This window comes from Euprymna scolopes, chromosome 12, assembly GCF_053919585.1.
Source record: "Euprymna scolopes isolate OS-2025 chromosome 12, ASM5391958v1, whole genome shotgun sequence".
NCBI lineage: Eukaryota > Metazoa > Mollusca > Cephalopoda > Sepiida > Sepiolidae > Euprymna > Euprymna scolopes.
In genome coordinates, this window is record NC_136493.1 from 81,477,080 (window position 1) to 81,492,729 (window position 15,650).

Consider the following 15,650-nt stretch of genomic DNA (forward strand, 5'->3'; position numbering starts at 1 on the left):
AAAATTCAAATCTGCCTGATTTTCTTGTTCCAGTTCAAACTAAGCTGAAAAGCTGCCGAGACAACTCGTGATATCAATGATGAATTTGGCCAAGGAACAACTAATGAATGTGTGGTACAACGGTGGTTCAAGAAATTTCACAATGGTGACGAGAGCCTCGAATGTGAAGACGGTCGCAGCCGGCCGACTGCAGTTGATAACGAATATTTGAAAGCCTTAATTGAAGCCAATCCTCGCAAAACCATACAAAGAGCTGCAGTTGAACTCGAGGTTGACCACTCAACAATCTTTCGCCATTTAAAACACATAGGGAAGTAAAAAAAAGTTGGATAAATGGGTGCTGCATGAATTGAAGAATATTCAAAGAAACCACCATTTTGAGGTGTCTTCTACCGTGACCATCGTCATAGATGGCCTGTCAGCTGAAAAATGACGTCATCGCCATAGGTCCTAGCAAGCAAGATAAGTGGAACACAGACTGTCGATAATGAACAGATATTTTTTACAGAAAGCGTTAGAAAACTTCAAAATTGGATTAAAAAAGATAAACATGATACTTTGTACTGAAACTCATCCAATATTAATAATAAAAATATTAATAATAATAAACGAATTGAAAGGGAGAAAAGTTGTTAAAAAGTTTAAAAAGAAAAGGAATACGATTTAATTTGTATGAAACTAAAGGTTATTCAATAGAAATAAATAAAAATGAACAATAAATATTTTTTAAATAAAAAAACAACAATATTTTAAAAATCAAAACTGAAAAACAAACGATAAATTAGTTTAACTGAAATATGAACAATAAATTAGTTTAACTGAATAACGAACAATAAATTGGTTTAACTGAATAACGAACAATAAATTAGTTTAACTGAATAACGAACAATTAGTTTAACTGAACAACAAACAATAAGTTAAAAATTAAATTCAAACAAATGTTAGTATAAACAAAGTTACTAAGGCAGAAATATTTCAAACATTGAATATTACAACTTTTCAAAAGTCTGTTGTAGAATTTAATTAAAAGTTTGAATTTTTCTTTTTCTGATATTTCTTTTTACTAATATTGTCATTCTCTTTGCGACAAAAATTGTTTATAAGGGAATTCGATGAACTCCATATCAGCATTTTTTCAATTTGCTGAATAGTGTGACCCTCATCACAAGAGTCAACATGAAATCATCGATTTTGATCAGCCAAAATATTTAAAGTTATGTACATGGCTAATTTTCTCTGATGAATTGAATGTAAAAATCGCATTTTGTAAGTTTGTTTATAACTATATAATTATATAAGACAAAATTATTAGTTATATCATTTGGGTATAGTAGAGAACCTCTGTTAATACCCTGAAAGTAGCTGTATAATTCAGCTATTTCTTCAACAGCCTTTCTCCCGGATATTAAATTTTTGCAGCTATTGCATTTCAGTTTTTTGAAAACTATATGACAGCAATAACCTTCTAAGTATAATATAACAGGAAGTACTTCCTTGCATTGATTAACATCATTTTCTGTTACATCTATGTTAAATTTATAAACATGTAACTCTTGCTCTCTTGTCATTTCATCCCAGTTAGTTTCTTTTAAATTTTTAAATTCAATAGTTCGATTATTAATTGGTAAGCTCAATTTTAAAACTGACAACATTCTGAGTTTTTTTTCACATTCATACACCTGACGTATCGATATATTATACTGATCTCCACTAAGTTGTCGATACTGGCCAAACCTTGCCTCAAGGTTATCCGTCTGAAAATTTTCTGGTAATATATACACCATGTTCAGTACATTTATACAATATTTAGTCAATTCTAAAATTGCATAAGTAGTATGGTGTAAAGCAGTATATTTTTCCTCTGTTAACTTACCAGTTTTTCCAGGAATGCTATTCCAAGTTTCTAACCAGTCACAGCACACATTTAGGAAACTATAATTATTACTACTTAATGTAAGTAGATTAGCATATTTATTACGAAGTCGACAACCTTTATATGGTGTTTTCACATTCAGTATTGTCCACCAAATATAAAATATTGGAATGTATTCTGCGATTTCTGCATAATTTGGCAAGCATTCCTGTTTTCCTAAGGTTAACAAACCTTGAATAGTATATTTGTTGAAAATTTGCAAAACCAAATTAACATTTTGCCTTTCAAAAGTAGTCAGAGAAAGAGCTTTTGAAGTCAACTTATAGCAATATTTCACAAGTGATTGAGATTCTAAAGCATAAAGTTTATGTAAACTAGAAAATGGAGCACTTTGGTTGTTATCTAATTCATGATTTCCATTATAACAAAACTTTGGGAACATCATGCATTTACGTTCATCTTTGTGGCCAAGCCAATTGTTTCTAATGCATTTTAATACATGCACTGAGTCGAATAAGAAAAAAAGAGGGATAGACGTTCTAACTGGATGGGGATATACAATTGAAAGCTTTGATGGGCTACAAAAGAAAGACATAGCTTTTTTATTTATTGCATTATTATCTGTTATAACAGATAATACCTTAAACCCTATATTTTCTAAACCAATTATTACACGTTTTATCATGTCAAATAAGTTCTCAGCTAGAAGACATTTAGTTGGCATAACATGCACAACATCCTTATATTGTAAGAATACACTGCTAAGCATAAAAGCAAATGCACTTGTGGCAGGTTCATTGTTGTTGTTAGCTAAGCCAACAATATTACCACCTTTATAATCAAGATAAGGTTTGAGATGTATTTCATCAACAAGTAAAGATACTGTAATGTGATTCTGCATTAGTAACTTGAACTTACTTTTAATATACATGAGAAAATTATTATCGTGTTGTTCAATGACAGGATTCATAGAAGTTGATAAGGTTAATCTTCGAATGGTTGAATAGCATGGTAAAAGTACATTTTTAGTGTCTCTTAACAGTCTGTACCCCCCAGAGGAACAATTATATAATAAGGAAGAAAATACCATCATTTCACTCGAATAATTAACCTTATTCATTGTCATTATGTTAATTTGTTCATATATGAACTTAATGGCATTAAAATATTTAAATGATTCATCTTGCACTAATAGCAAAAATGATAAGATTAATTTTAATAAAGAACTTTATTAGAAGTTTTCATTTCCTGTTCTTCGATGTCCATTTTTTTCATGTTTTCCATCAAAATCTGCAGAGTATTTTCCTCTGTTACATGTTTAGGAATTCTATACTCCCCTATAGCACTCATTTCCACATCACTACAGAATACTCTAACGGACAAGTCCGGTTCAATCACCACAGACATTTTTAGTTTTGGGCATGGGCATCTCTTTATATGGCATATAATGATGGTATTGTCTTGCCTAATAGAAGTCCAATAATTTTTATCTATAAACGTTAATTTTTTTCCTAAATCATCAATATTATGGAAAGTTTTACGTTTCCGTAACTCTAACTCGTCAGCAACACTTTCAAATAATGCACCCTTAAGAGCAGACTTTTCTAAACGCATTTTCTTTGCGTTAGGAGACTCTCTAAAAGTGGTTGATGACGATAAATAGGAGGGACAGTTTGGCGATATTCGAGGAATAGCACCATCCTTAAGATAGGGATTTTTTTAAATTTAACACTAATTGCCTTTCGAGTCCTTTCATCAAATGCTGATGCCTCTCGCTGTATGTCTTCAGGTCGAAAATGAAGTTCACATACCTAAAGAAATAATTTAAAAGAAAATCGTACCATGTTTGACTTAATACAAAAAAAAAAAAAGAAAATTACATGACAAACAACGATAAAATAAAAAAATAAGGTAAATGTGGAGAATTAGTCCACCCTCAATACTTTTAAATTACCACTTTTATAGGTTTTCGGGGGCGCTGAAAACGAAAATAACGTTTAAAATTACGACAAACTAGTAGTTTCCAAGATATAAAGAGATGTTAGTTAAAAATAAAGGGGGGGGGGAGTAATTTAACCTAAAACGACCACCAACTTTATGGCCAATTTTTTTTTTTTTTTTTACATGGGCAACGAGCAATTTTTGTTTAAATTACATTTTCGCCTCAAACAAGGTGAAGTGCCTCTTTGATGTAGGAATAAACACAACTAAACGTAAAATGAGCACCTAGAGTTGACCCCTCTCCCCGACAAAAATTCTGTTTAGACTTTTTGAAAGGGGGTGCTCATTGTACGTTGACTCCCAACCCCCCACATAAAGGTGACCATACTCATTTGTCTTCGCTTTTATTTGTTAAACAGAAAACGCCCTAAAAGAAAAACGATGGCCATAAAGTGGGTGCTCATTTTATGTTAAATTTTTATGGAAAAGTGATCCCCCATTTTTAAAAACTAACATTTCTTCATATCTTGGAAACTATACTCGTTTGCCGTAATTTTAAACATTATTTTCGTTTACAGCGCCACTAGCAGTATCAGAATTTTGGGGGAATTTTTGACAACCCTAACACAAAACTGCGAATAACATATACAAAACTCGTAATTTCTCCATTTAAAGTGGGTTGTTTATTTGCTTTATGGAATATACTTCCAAAATAAACTCTTAAAATTATTTAAAACATAATAGAAATATTATTTTTTTATTGCCAGCATTTTGTAAACACTTTTTTTTAAATAAAAAATAATATTTCTATTATTTCTTTAAACAATTTTAATAGTTTATTTTGGAAGTATATTCTCCAAAATTCTCCAAAATTTTGACACCTACAGGGCCACAACATTTACCACAAATAATTATTAATAAGCTTTTGGGATAACAAAAACGGTCATAAACTTAAAAAAAAAGTTTAATCTATTTCACGTTGATATAAATATTGCACAGTAAAATAGTTGAACTAAAAAGATAAATGATTTTTCTCATTTAGAATTCCGTTTTTACGATATCGCTTTTATTAAATTGTTAGGTGAAAGTACATAATATTTTCACCATACTCCCCATTTTAAATAAGTTTCTAAATAATAATTTATTATTTCAGCACATAACTTAAATTACATGTAAAATTCATTTTTATATAAATACTTTCATTTTTATTTTAAAATATGGTCTAAAAAAATAAATAAATAAAAATAAAAAAAGGCACTTTTTTTTCTTTTTAAATATTTCAAACATTTTAACACTTACTCTGCTATATCTAGATGGAGTAAAATCCTTTCTTTTTATTGCATTAATCCACTGGTAAATTATTTCTTTTTTTGGGGGAAATGAAAACACGGTAACTTTTGGTCCATTTTCGTAGTTACCTCGGCATTTTGACGGCATGTTTAAATTTATTTAAGCCTCCAAAACTTTAAACAAACTTCCGGTTTAGTCATGAGACATGTGACCAAATTTCAACAGACCGATGTTCATGACGTCACCAGACTAAATTATAGTCGTTGCTAGGCCATCATATTACGGAAGCCACGCTTCTACACTCCTTCTGTGCAAGAAAAATGACCCATTTCTCAAGCAAATTGTGACGTGTGATGAGAAGTGGATTCTTAAAGACAGTTCACAACACTTCCCAAAGCCGAAATTGCACTAAAAAAAAAAAAAAAAGTTATGGTGACTGTTTGGTTGTCTGCGGTTGTTCAGCTTCTTGAATCTGGGAGAAACCATTATGGCAGAGAAGTATTGCCGACAAATTGATGAAATGCACCAGAAGCTCCAACGTACGTGGCCGAGATTGGCCAATATGAAGGGACCAATTCTCCTCCGTGACAATGCTCGCCCGCATGTTGCTCAACTAACCCTGCAGAAGTTGAACGAATTGGAGACTGCCTCATCTACCATATTCACCGGTCCTCTCGCCCATTGATTATCACTTTTTCAAGCCTCTCAAAAACTTCCTGCGCAAAAAATGCTTCAAAAGCCGAGTTGATACCGAATTGGCCTTCAATAATTTTGCTTTCAGAACTCTGGAGTTCTATGCTAATGGGATAAAGAAAATTGTTCCTCGTTGGCAAAACTGTATCGATTCCAATGGTTCTTATTTCAATTAATAAAGTTTATTATGAAAGGAGTTATGATCTTTTTAAGTTGAACGTCAAAAAAAAAAACGACATTTTTGCACCAACCTAATATTTATTATTATTATATATTTGCATATATTTTATCCCCGGCGTAAAGTATATTTTATCTTCTGATAAGAGTTTTATATTTGACAGATATGTTCGATGAAAACAATGTTTACTCATGGTTTGTAATATGCCATCGTGTGTATTGTTTCACCATGTGGTATGTCGTGTACCGTTTTATATTGTGCTTTGAAATATCGCCCGTATATATTTAACACATCCCATCTGTTTAGTTTTAGTTCAGAAGGTTAGAAACAGAAGGAATCACCGCTGCCACCATGTAATCTTCTTTCATTGCTCAAAAGGAAGAAAAGCCAGACGCTTGATATAGTCAAGGAGTCATGATATGACATCCATTTTTATTTTTGGTAAACCCGCCCGAATCGAAGGGGTTGCATATCTTAACTCTCTTTAATAGAGGGTTCTCTAAGGGGAGGTAACGGTTACATACTATCACAATATTTGTGTTTGAAATATTCTGGTATTCTGGAAAACAACTAAGTTCATTTTGCATATTTAACACTGGTAAAGCCACTTTTCCAGGCATTAATCGTCAAACACAAATATCAGCTGACGAATATTGTAAACAAAGACGGACGGGTCTTGATTGTAACCCTCAAAATAAAAACATTACAAAAGAAAAATAATTTTTATTAAAGAAATCTTGTAATGCGAAAGAATTATTGATTCGTTCAAGGGAAATAACTATTTTACTAAAAGATTGTTTTCTTGTTTTCACACACTAATTTGGGACGGTAATTGTAAGAAAAGAGAAGTGCGACTATTTTTTGTGTTAAACAAAAAAATGTTTTTAACTACTTTATTTAATGGAACAAAAAAATTAAAATTTTATTGTTTTATTGTTTTTCTTTGTTTTCAAATATGTTTATTGTATCACAATTTTCAAAATATGCCTAGTTTTAAATAAATTTTGGGGGGCTATTTAACATCAAAATATAAAAATAAACAATTTAAAAAAAAAATTATATGGTATACATTCATAAAAGTAAAAAAAAATCATTTTTTTTCTTACATTTACCCGAATGCTTTGTTTAAAAAAAGAATTACGGTTCTTGTGAATCTATGTTACCGCGCTGAAATAATAACATTATTTAAAGACCCATTCTTAAAATTGGGTGGGGAGGGTGTTTTGTAACTATTCCGTGCGCGCGCGCACGCGCGCACACACACACACACACACACACACACACACACACACACACACACACACACACAGAGTTAGTAGTAAAAAAAAAAAAGAAAAAAAGCTTACTCACCCGTCTTTCCTTCTATTTTTCTCCCTTTCGTACTTTGTTACTCACAAAGAACATTTCTTTGTAGCTGAAAGCATAATCTTAGCAGCAGACAGTTGTGAACTTATTTCTGCTCTAAGTTTCTTTTCCAAATGAAAATGTTCTTTGCTTCTCATCAAGTCTTTTATCTCTTTTTTTCTTCTTTTTTTTTTTAGCTTTTCACCTTTTTGTTGGTAACGTTTTTATATGTCGAAGTGACTTTTATTTGGAAATGCTGATAATAATTTCGAGAAGTTCTTCCATATTGAGGAAAAACCGTTTTGGTATTATTAATTTGCTGCACATAATATCCTTGAGTTACGTTGACTGTCGTTATTTCAATACTGGGAAAAATAGAATTGTGACTGGTACCTGTTGTGAAGATGAAGTTTTCGTATCCGGTGAAAAATCGCCCGCAGTCCCATAGTCACGACTGGGTCGATTGGCGAGGGTGTCATCACTTTAGGACTAGCAATAGACTCTATTGCCAATAGAGTACCCTGCCTGTTTTGGTTTGTGGGCAGGCGTCGTTCTCATTAGGGGAGAGCTACTTTTGTTCGGTCTACAAAAGTATCAGTTTGTTTGCGCCTTTGGCCTTTGTGATATAGAAAAAGGAAAATTTCCGTTTGATTTGTATTTCAAGGCATGGGCGTTTATTATACATTTTATTTTGTTTTGCAAAATTGGCTGGTTCCATAATTTAAATTCATGCATTCAGTTTGAACCCAGTAGGTTCGTGGCATTTCTTAGTCCATAGATTTTTAACTTTTTAGTTAAAATAGTGCCAGGTAGGTCAAAACTTCTTCAAAAGTAATTTGTGGTCCGTTAACGGCATTTACGGTTTTATAAGTTCTTAACATCGTGGGCCTTTTTTCCATGTGTTTAAATTTAATATGGAAAAGTCTGAACCTGAGTATAATTGCATTTTTATTTCTTTGTTCAGGGTTTTTCCCATCACATATTTGCGTTATCCTTCAAGTTTTTCTGCAGTGAGAACTTTTGTGTCCTATTTTTTTTTTTTTTTTACATGCCAAACATTTCTTTGACAGATATGAGCAGTCTCTAACCTAATGCAGATTTCCATATCGATTATAAGGCGAAGGAATTTTTCTTTCTAAAAATTCGTTTTTAGACGTGTATAGATATGTGTGACCATTTTTCCTAGTCTGTTTTATTTGTTATGTGCGTTTTAGATTGGCTGGCTACTTTTTTAATATGCGCTATATCTTTCGAATCTTAATGATTTCTACTTTCTAACAGTCTTCTGTTAGTTTTTGTAGAGTTAACCACGGTTCGTTTTCTAGTTTTGTAAGAACACGTCTTCTAATTTCCGCATCGCGACTCGATGTAAGTCTTTGCGCAACCACTAGCCATTTGAAGTTGTCTGCACTAAAATCTGATAGTTTAAATTCGTTGCAGTGCTTATCAACCATTGCTGCATATATTGCAAAATTTTCTTTATTATTTTTCAGATTCAAGCATTTTCTTCGTTTATGGAAAAGAGAGACTTTCGAGCTAAAAAATTCTGTAAGGAGCCTCATTGTATCAGTGAAAGATAGCTCTGGCGTTTTATGTGGCAAAATGAAATTCACAAATTTATTATGTTCAGCAGTCTCCAGTATACGTGATAGCAAACAAACGTTGTTCTGATCGCACCACTGTTGACAGTCTATACTAAAGAAGTCCTCGTATCTTCTATAATATGCCGTGAATGACTTGTCTTCTTCAGGCGCATAGCAGAAATTGTCCATCACATTCTATATTGAATCTTGTGAAAATGCAGTATTATCATTAGCGCATACATTGTTTTTTTAACGACTTGAGAAAGTAACTCTTCCATATGCTGTTGCTTTTCATGTTGCTAAACCTGTAGTTTTAAGAGTGTTTTTATTTTTTATTTTTTTACCAGTGTTTGGTTTGACAAAGTTAATATTTTCGAACAACTACAGGATGAAAAACGGTACTTCGTTTTCCACTAATTTTGCACTCAACAAAAAACCGTGTATGGAGTTGTACTTACAGTTTTATTTTCCCATTTTAACCTGTAACGCCTTGCAATTAATATTTTCCTCAAACTATTGTCTTTTTTTTGAATGCCGACCAAAACAGAACAAAAAATAATGTTCGCGGAACAGAACTGTTCTGACTATTTAACCGAGAAGAAAAAAAGGAATGAAAATCCACGTCTTTTTATTTTCAGTCACAACTTGGTGACAATTAAATATCTCGTTTATGGTAGACAAACAAAAAAGATAAAGAAAAGGAAAAAAAAGAACATTCTTTCCCACCTTTCCCTTTTTTAAGTGGCAAACTTGCACGATGATGGTATTTTGTTGATTTTTTTTTTGTACTTCAGTGTTTTAGACACTTAAGTAATTTTTTGTGTGGAAGTTTCCTCAGTGTTTAACCAAGCTGTTGTTTCTCCTGTCTATGTTATAGTTGGGAAGAAAAAGCCCTGTTTAATTTTCAAGTTCGTCAGTGTTATTACGAATTTTCATGAGCACATACTTTGAATCGTCGTCGCCAGTGTTATAATCCGGTTTAAAGGATTACAAAGAAAACAAAACACGGGAATAGACTAATAAAAATGTATTACAGGAACATACGAATGTGTGCGTTGCTCATCTAGCCGACGAACAACCATGTTTTCCGGTATTTATTGTGTATAGATCAGTTCATTCGTAGATAACACAGGTAGTCCACCACAATATTTAATTCTGTGGAATTTTGAATAAGAAACCATTTTTTTTGTAACCTTTTCCTCATTTTTTTCCAAGAAGCTAGGTGATTTTTAGTTGATTTTCTTTTCTTTCAGGTTCTTCTAGTGATTTTCACTGTTGAGATTTTGCAAAAATCTCATGCTCTTCAAGTAAAAAATTTGAAGGTAAGTTTCCATTCGCTTTATTCCGATATTTCTTTACAGTTGCAACAATTTTGCCATAAGAAATTTTAATTTCTTTTCTTTTCAGTTGCAATACTGAAAAGAAAAGAAATTTTAATTTCTTTTCTTTTCAGTATTTCAGTTGCAATGAGAGATGCATTTATTATTACTAAAACAACATGTAATAAATAACATTGCAGAGAAAGAGAAGTTATAGTTTTATGCAACTATTTCTGTACTACAAATTATGATAGATAATACATAATTATGGCAGCCGCAATGCGTGAATAGAAATGAAGTTTTAAGGATTTCAAAAGAAATAATATCTTTTTCAATGTAAGGCCATAGGGAAAGAGATGTTGTAGCTATAGAAGGTGTATGAAGGTTTGCTTTTTTCAATATGGGGTATATAAGGTCATAGAAAAAATGTTGTAGCTGCATCAGGTGTGGCTGAAATGTGATCAACGAAGATTGGTGGTGAGTGGACTGGCTACAGGAACGGCTCAAGTTATTCTGCAATTTATGATAGTAGTTAAAAGGACATAGTTGTTGTTTAAATTATTGGTTATCGGAGTAACAAGACGTCAAATCACCATAAGATGACCGCCTGTTGGATGACTTCTGGTGAGCAATACTAAACATGACTAAATACCGGTGTGCTGCTGTCTGTCACTTGGCTAAGCTATTTAAAAGCAGCGCGATGATGTAATTGTAGACATCCAGATTTCAAGAGGTAGGAACCAAAAACGACCATATGATTCAGGAAACTGTTTAATTTACTTAAAGTTTCCGTGTCTAAGGAAAGTAATGTATATTAAATAATGCTGTAGAGGAAGAGAGGTTGGATTTATAGAAGATTTTTGTAACTATTTCTGTACCACATTATGACAGGTAATATATAATTAGAGCAACCACAGAAATGAAGTTTCAAGGATTTTAAAAATACTGATTAAATTTTTTGGGGTACTCTTGCATAATGTGACCCGAATTCTCGTGAATTCACATCAAGCATGGATTGGCGAGACCGGCAATTATCGGTGTCAGCCGAGCGTCGTAACAGACGCAAACTAATGAAAAAACAAAAGCAAAAAAAAAAAAAAAAAAACCCGGAAAAAATACAAATGCAAATAATAAAAAATAACAAAAAAAACTTACCTTGAAAAATGAAAATATGTTTATTTCATTTTAGTATTTTTTTTTTTTTTGCAAAATATTTATCAACAAAATGTTTTTGTTTTTTTTTTTGTGCACTTACTGATCCGCGCTATTTTTTAAATTGTATTTCCAAGTTTAATTAAAGTTTTATATGTTTTTTTATTCAATTGTAAGGTTAAAGTACAGAATAGGTACAAAACACCCTCCCCTCCCCATGTTAAGAATGGCTTTTAAAATAATAACGTTATTATTTCATCACGGATCAATAAGTGCACTAGTACCTTTTTTCTCCAAGAAAAGATTTTTTAACCGTATAATTGTTAGGTGTAAGTACAAGTTTTTGTTTGTTTGTTTGTTTTGTTTTCTTTTTTGTAACCGTATTTTCTTTTCCTTTTTTTTTTTTTTTTTTCAAGACTTGTTCAGTCAAGTTCTTTTGGTGGCACTGTCCATTTGTACATCTCCAGGAGAAACATTTGTGTTTACAATTGCATCGATATTTTCATTTCTTTTTCTAACATGCATAGATTTATTTTCTTGCCAATTATTTTTCTGTTTGGCGAGTTTGAAAATATATTTGTTTGTCAGTTTTTTTTTGTTATTGTTAGTTTAGACGCTTTCTTCCAATTCGAATGTCGTCTGCTTCCATTTAGATTAGCGCTTTTTCTTTAGCGATTCAAACTCCCAAAAATTCAATTAAAAAAATAATAATAAATAAATAATAAATAAGTAACTAATCAGAAAATAAAAAGTCACCCCCCTTAATATCACCTTAAAAATTACTAAAAACATAACAGAAAAAAATAAAATAAATAAAATAAAAAGTCGAGTTAGCGTTTCAACATTTGAACAACGCTCAGCTGACACCAATAATTGCCGCTCTCGCTCGATCCATGCTTGACGGGAATTCACGAGAATTCAGATCAAATTATGCAAGAGTACCTTTTTTTGGTCTACATTTGGAAATAGATCAAATGATCATAAAGTTGAACTTTTATGAATAATTAAAATGAATTGTGTGTTACATTCTTCCTCCTCCTACTATTACTCATACTCCTGCTACTGCTGCTAATTTGTGCCACAAAACTGGTTATATGTCACCAACTTCCTTGACCCGGAAGAACATTGTGAGAATTGGAAATAGAAGAACTTATAATAGCAGTGACAAAACAGAAGATGAAGTTGCCTTAAAGCAGAGTCACAACACTTATTTTTTAGTGATGGGAATAAAATCGGGAATAAAAAATTCAGAATATTTTGGGGTGTCGGAATCGAAATCCCTATGTCTGTTTTACAAGTAATTTAATGGAATGTGCTCTGATGAACTCATAGCACTTGTATCCCCTTCAGCGTACATATCCCTGACAAATCCATTAAGAAATAAAATCCTATCCTTTCGCTTTAAAGATCCCTTGATTCAAGAAAGTTTTCTACTCTAATAGTTCCTTCACTCGGACGTATATTTTGGAATTCCTTCCTTGCTTTGTCCTTACCTAACTGTACTGGCATGCAGAAGTTTAAATGTAATGTAAACCGGCATCTCATTCATCTCTTTACATAGTCCCCTGTATACATGATTCCAAATATTAGCCTCTTATGTCCAAGTGACAATATACCTTGTTTGGAGTGAACAAGAGTAAAAACAAAGAGGACTGAATCTGCTGTTTTACTGATCAATTTCGCTGCATTTGACAACCTACGGTGCAAAGCAAACATACCAAGTGGCAACCCATATCACAAAAATTAATGATCTATGCTGTTAAAGTGGAATAAATAATGTCCAGACAGTGATGTAATAAAAGGAAGATGTTTATGCAAAGTATGAATGCGTGCGATTTGTCTCAAAGAGAAGTACTGAACTGCCTATTTCTCTTCCGCCCCCTGACGGCCCTCTCCCAATACCAAGAAAGATCATCATGTGTGATAGAATGCACCGCATCATACAAACAAGAATTGTCTGTTTTGCATGTTATCTTGATATTAGTAGGGTTGTCTTCCAGTTGTAACAGATCTAATATCAATGTTCTGTAATAAAGACAGGCTTCAGTGAGATCAACCATGGCCAAAGTCTCTGCACCAAGAGTGCTCTTGACTATTCTTTTGATGTGTTTAGATTGCAAGACTATTGGCATATATTGGTTATTATTACCTACCAAAAAAATTATGTAGCCACCTTGTGATCCACCGTCAGTTTGGTTAGCAAAGGATGCATCGCTGTATGATTTGCAGCAATTTAAGGTTTTCCAGATTTGGAATATGAATTTGAGATTTCTTTTTTTTTGTTGCCTTTTTTATGGTTTGATTAATTTGTTTAATACATTCCACATTTTCTTGTTTTAATATGGAACTTAAGGCACTAACATCAAAACTGAGGTTAGGTCTTGTTTGGGTGGCTAAGTAGTTGAGCTGACCTATTAGCTGCCTGGCCTCAGTTAATGTTAGCTTATTTTCTGGTCTTCTTCCATTCTGCAGTGGGATGTGTCTGAGTTTCTTTGTATATTCATCTTGTTCAATATTGATGTTACTATTGAATTTTTTATTTTTTTTTATTTCTAATCCAATATATTCAAACTTAGCAACTTCTTCAGATTTTACTTTGAAGTTATGGAGGTATCGATGTTGTCCACTGTTAAAGTGAAATAAATAATGTCCAGACAGTGATGTGATAAAAGTAAGATGTTTATTCAAAATATGAACGCATGCCCCCTGGCGGCCCTCTCCCAATACCAGGGGAGATCATCAGTCTGTCCTTGAGCAAGGTAATTAGGATGGGACATTAACATATGCCATAGAAAGTATTACAGCATTGCGATCTAGGCCTTGACAGGGTTATTTTTTAGATGATGTTTGCATCTTTGAGGATTTATTAAGAATCATGTCGACAACTGAGATGTAATAAAATGGGGTCATAAATGGCAAAGAAAGAAAATGAAAGATATTAAATGAGCATGCATATCACATTTTTTTAACACTTGTTCATATCAAGTAAGGCATAATGCCACTTGGACGTCAGGAGCTACTATTTGGGACCATAGCTACAGGGACACTATGTAGGGAGTTGAGCAGCAAGAATCTAGAATGAAATTTCTGCAGCCATCAATACACAATGATTTATAAATAAATCCAACTTTTTTTTTTCTTTAAATTGCTACCATCAAAGGAAAAGTTGAATGCCAATATATATGAAACACTTGAAGATCATTCGAACAATGAAGGTAAGTTTTCTTTACATTTGTAAAAATTTTGTTGCTTATCTATTGTTTATTATTCATCAGTTTAAAAATGTTTAATTGCTTTTGAAAAGTTTAAACTCTAATCAAACGTTTAATGTTATTTGCAATGAATATTTGTTCTTTTTACATAATTGTGTTTTTTTTTTAGGTGAGGCTATACTTGCTAAGCAGGATGTGATAAGGCCACCTAACTTCCATCTTTTAGGAGAAATGTTTCTTTTTTATGGCCTTCATTATCTCTTAGATGCCTCCGTTATTACCTACCTGTGAGTATTAGTTGATGTACTATTATCTATACTATTAATGAAATGATAACAATTTCCTCCTCTACAAAAAGATAGTATAGCTTCGAAAATGCAGACAACACATGAAATTCAATACCAAGCTCCCTATATCTTGTACAAATTTTTCGGATTTATGTTTCCTTTTTAATCAGTATCATATTTTCCTATATAAATTCCGGCAACATTCACTTCCCAAACAACACACATATTGAGAGAATAGCACAATACTTACTCCCTCAAGACTTTCTCCTCACACATTCCCATCACACACCAGGGCTATTATTTCATAGTAAGACCTTACCACCAATGACCGGGGTTATATCATTTTATTGGTTACTGTTTTCCTCTTTTCAGTACACCTCATTTTCGATGAAAATAATAACCAGCCTCTTTCCACTCGTAACCTGACTTTTCCACCGATTTTCTTGGTTGTTTTCTTTATTCCGTTAATCCATTATTCTCTTGATGTCCTACCATTTCCAAATGGTTGCATTGCTTACCACCTATATTAAAAATGGCATCCCGCTAAACAAGAGGAGTGTGGGTCAAAAGTAAGTCGCTGATGTGATCCATCGTCCCGTTTTGAGTTTTCGTTCAAGAAAGTACCCAAAGTGTCTTCCTGTTCATAATGTCCTCATTGTCGACTACTTTTTCTGGTTGCAACTGCTGTTGTAGTACGACTAAGGGAAGTCTGTTTTGGTGGCATATTGTAAAAAAAAAATTGTATTGTGTAAAAAGTGAAAGATTGTTGTATACTCAA

The 15,650-nt window shown here is 32.6% G+C and overlaps 1 protein-coding gene across 1 annotated transcript in view; it reads left to right on the plus strand.

The window, feature by feature from the left end:
• The window catches only part of LOC145291377 (uncharacterized), a 176,064-nt gene that overhangs the window by 69,419 nt on the left and 90,995 nt on the right, over positions 1 to 15,650 (plus strand). The window contains exons 4-6 of the mRNA XM_080137165.1: positions 10,156 to 10,224; positions 14,534 to 14,588; positions 14,755 to 14,872. Of these exons, the coding sequence (XP_079993291.1) occupies positions 10,156 to 10,224; positions 14,534 to 14,588; positions 14,755 to 14,872 (242 nt within the window). The remainder of the gene's footprint in view (positions 1 to 10,155; positions 10,225 to 14,533; positions 14,589 to 14,754; positions 14,873 to 15,650) is intronic.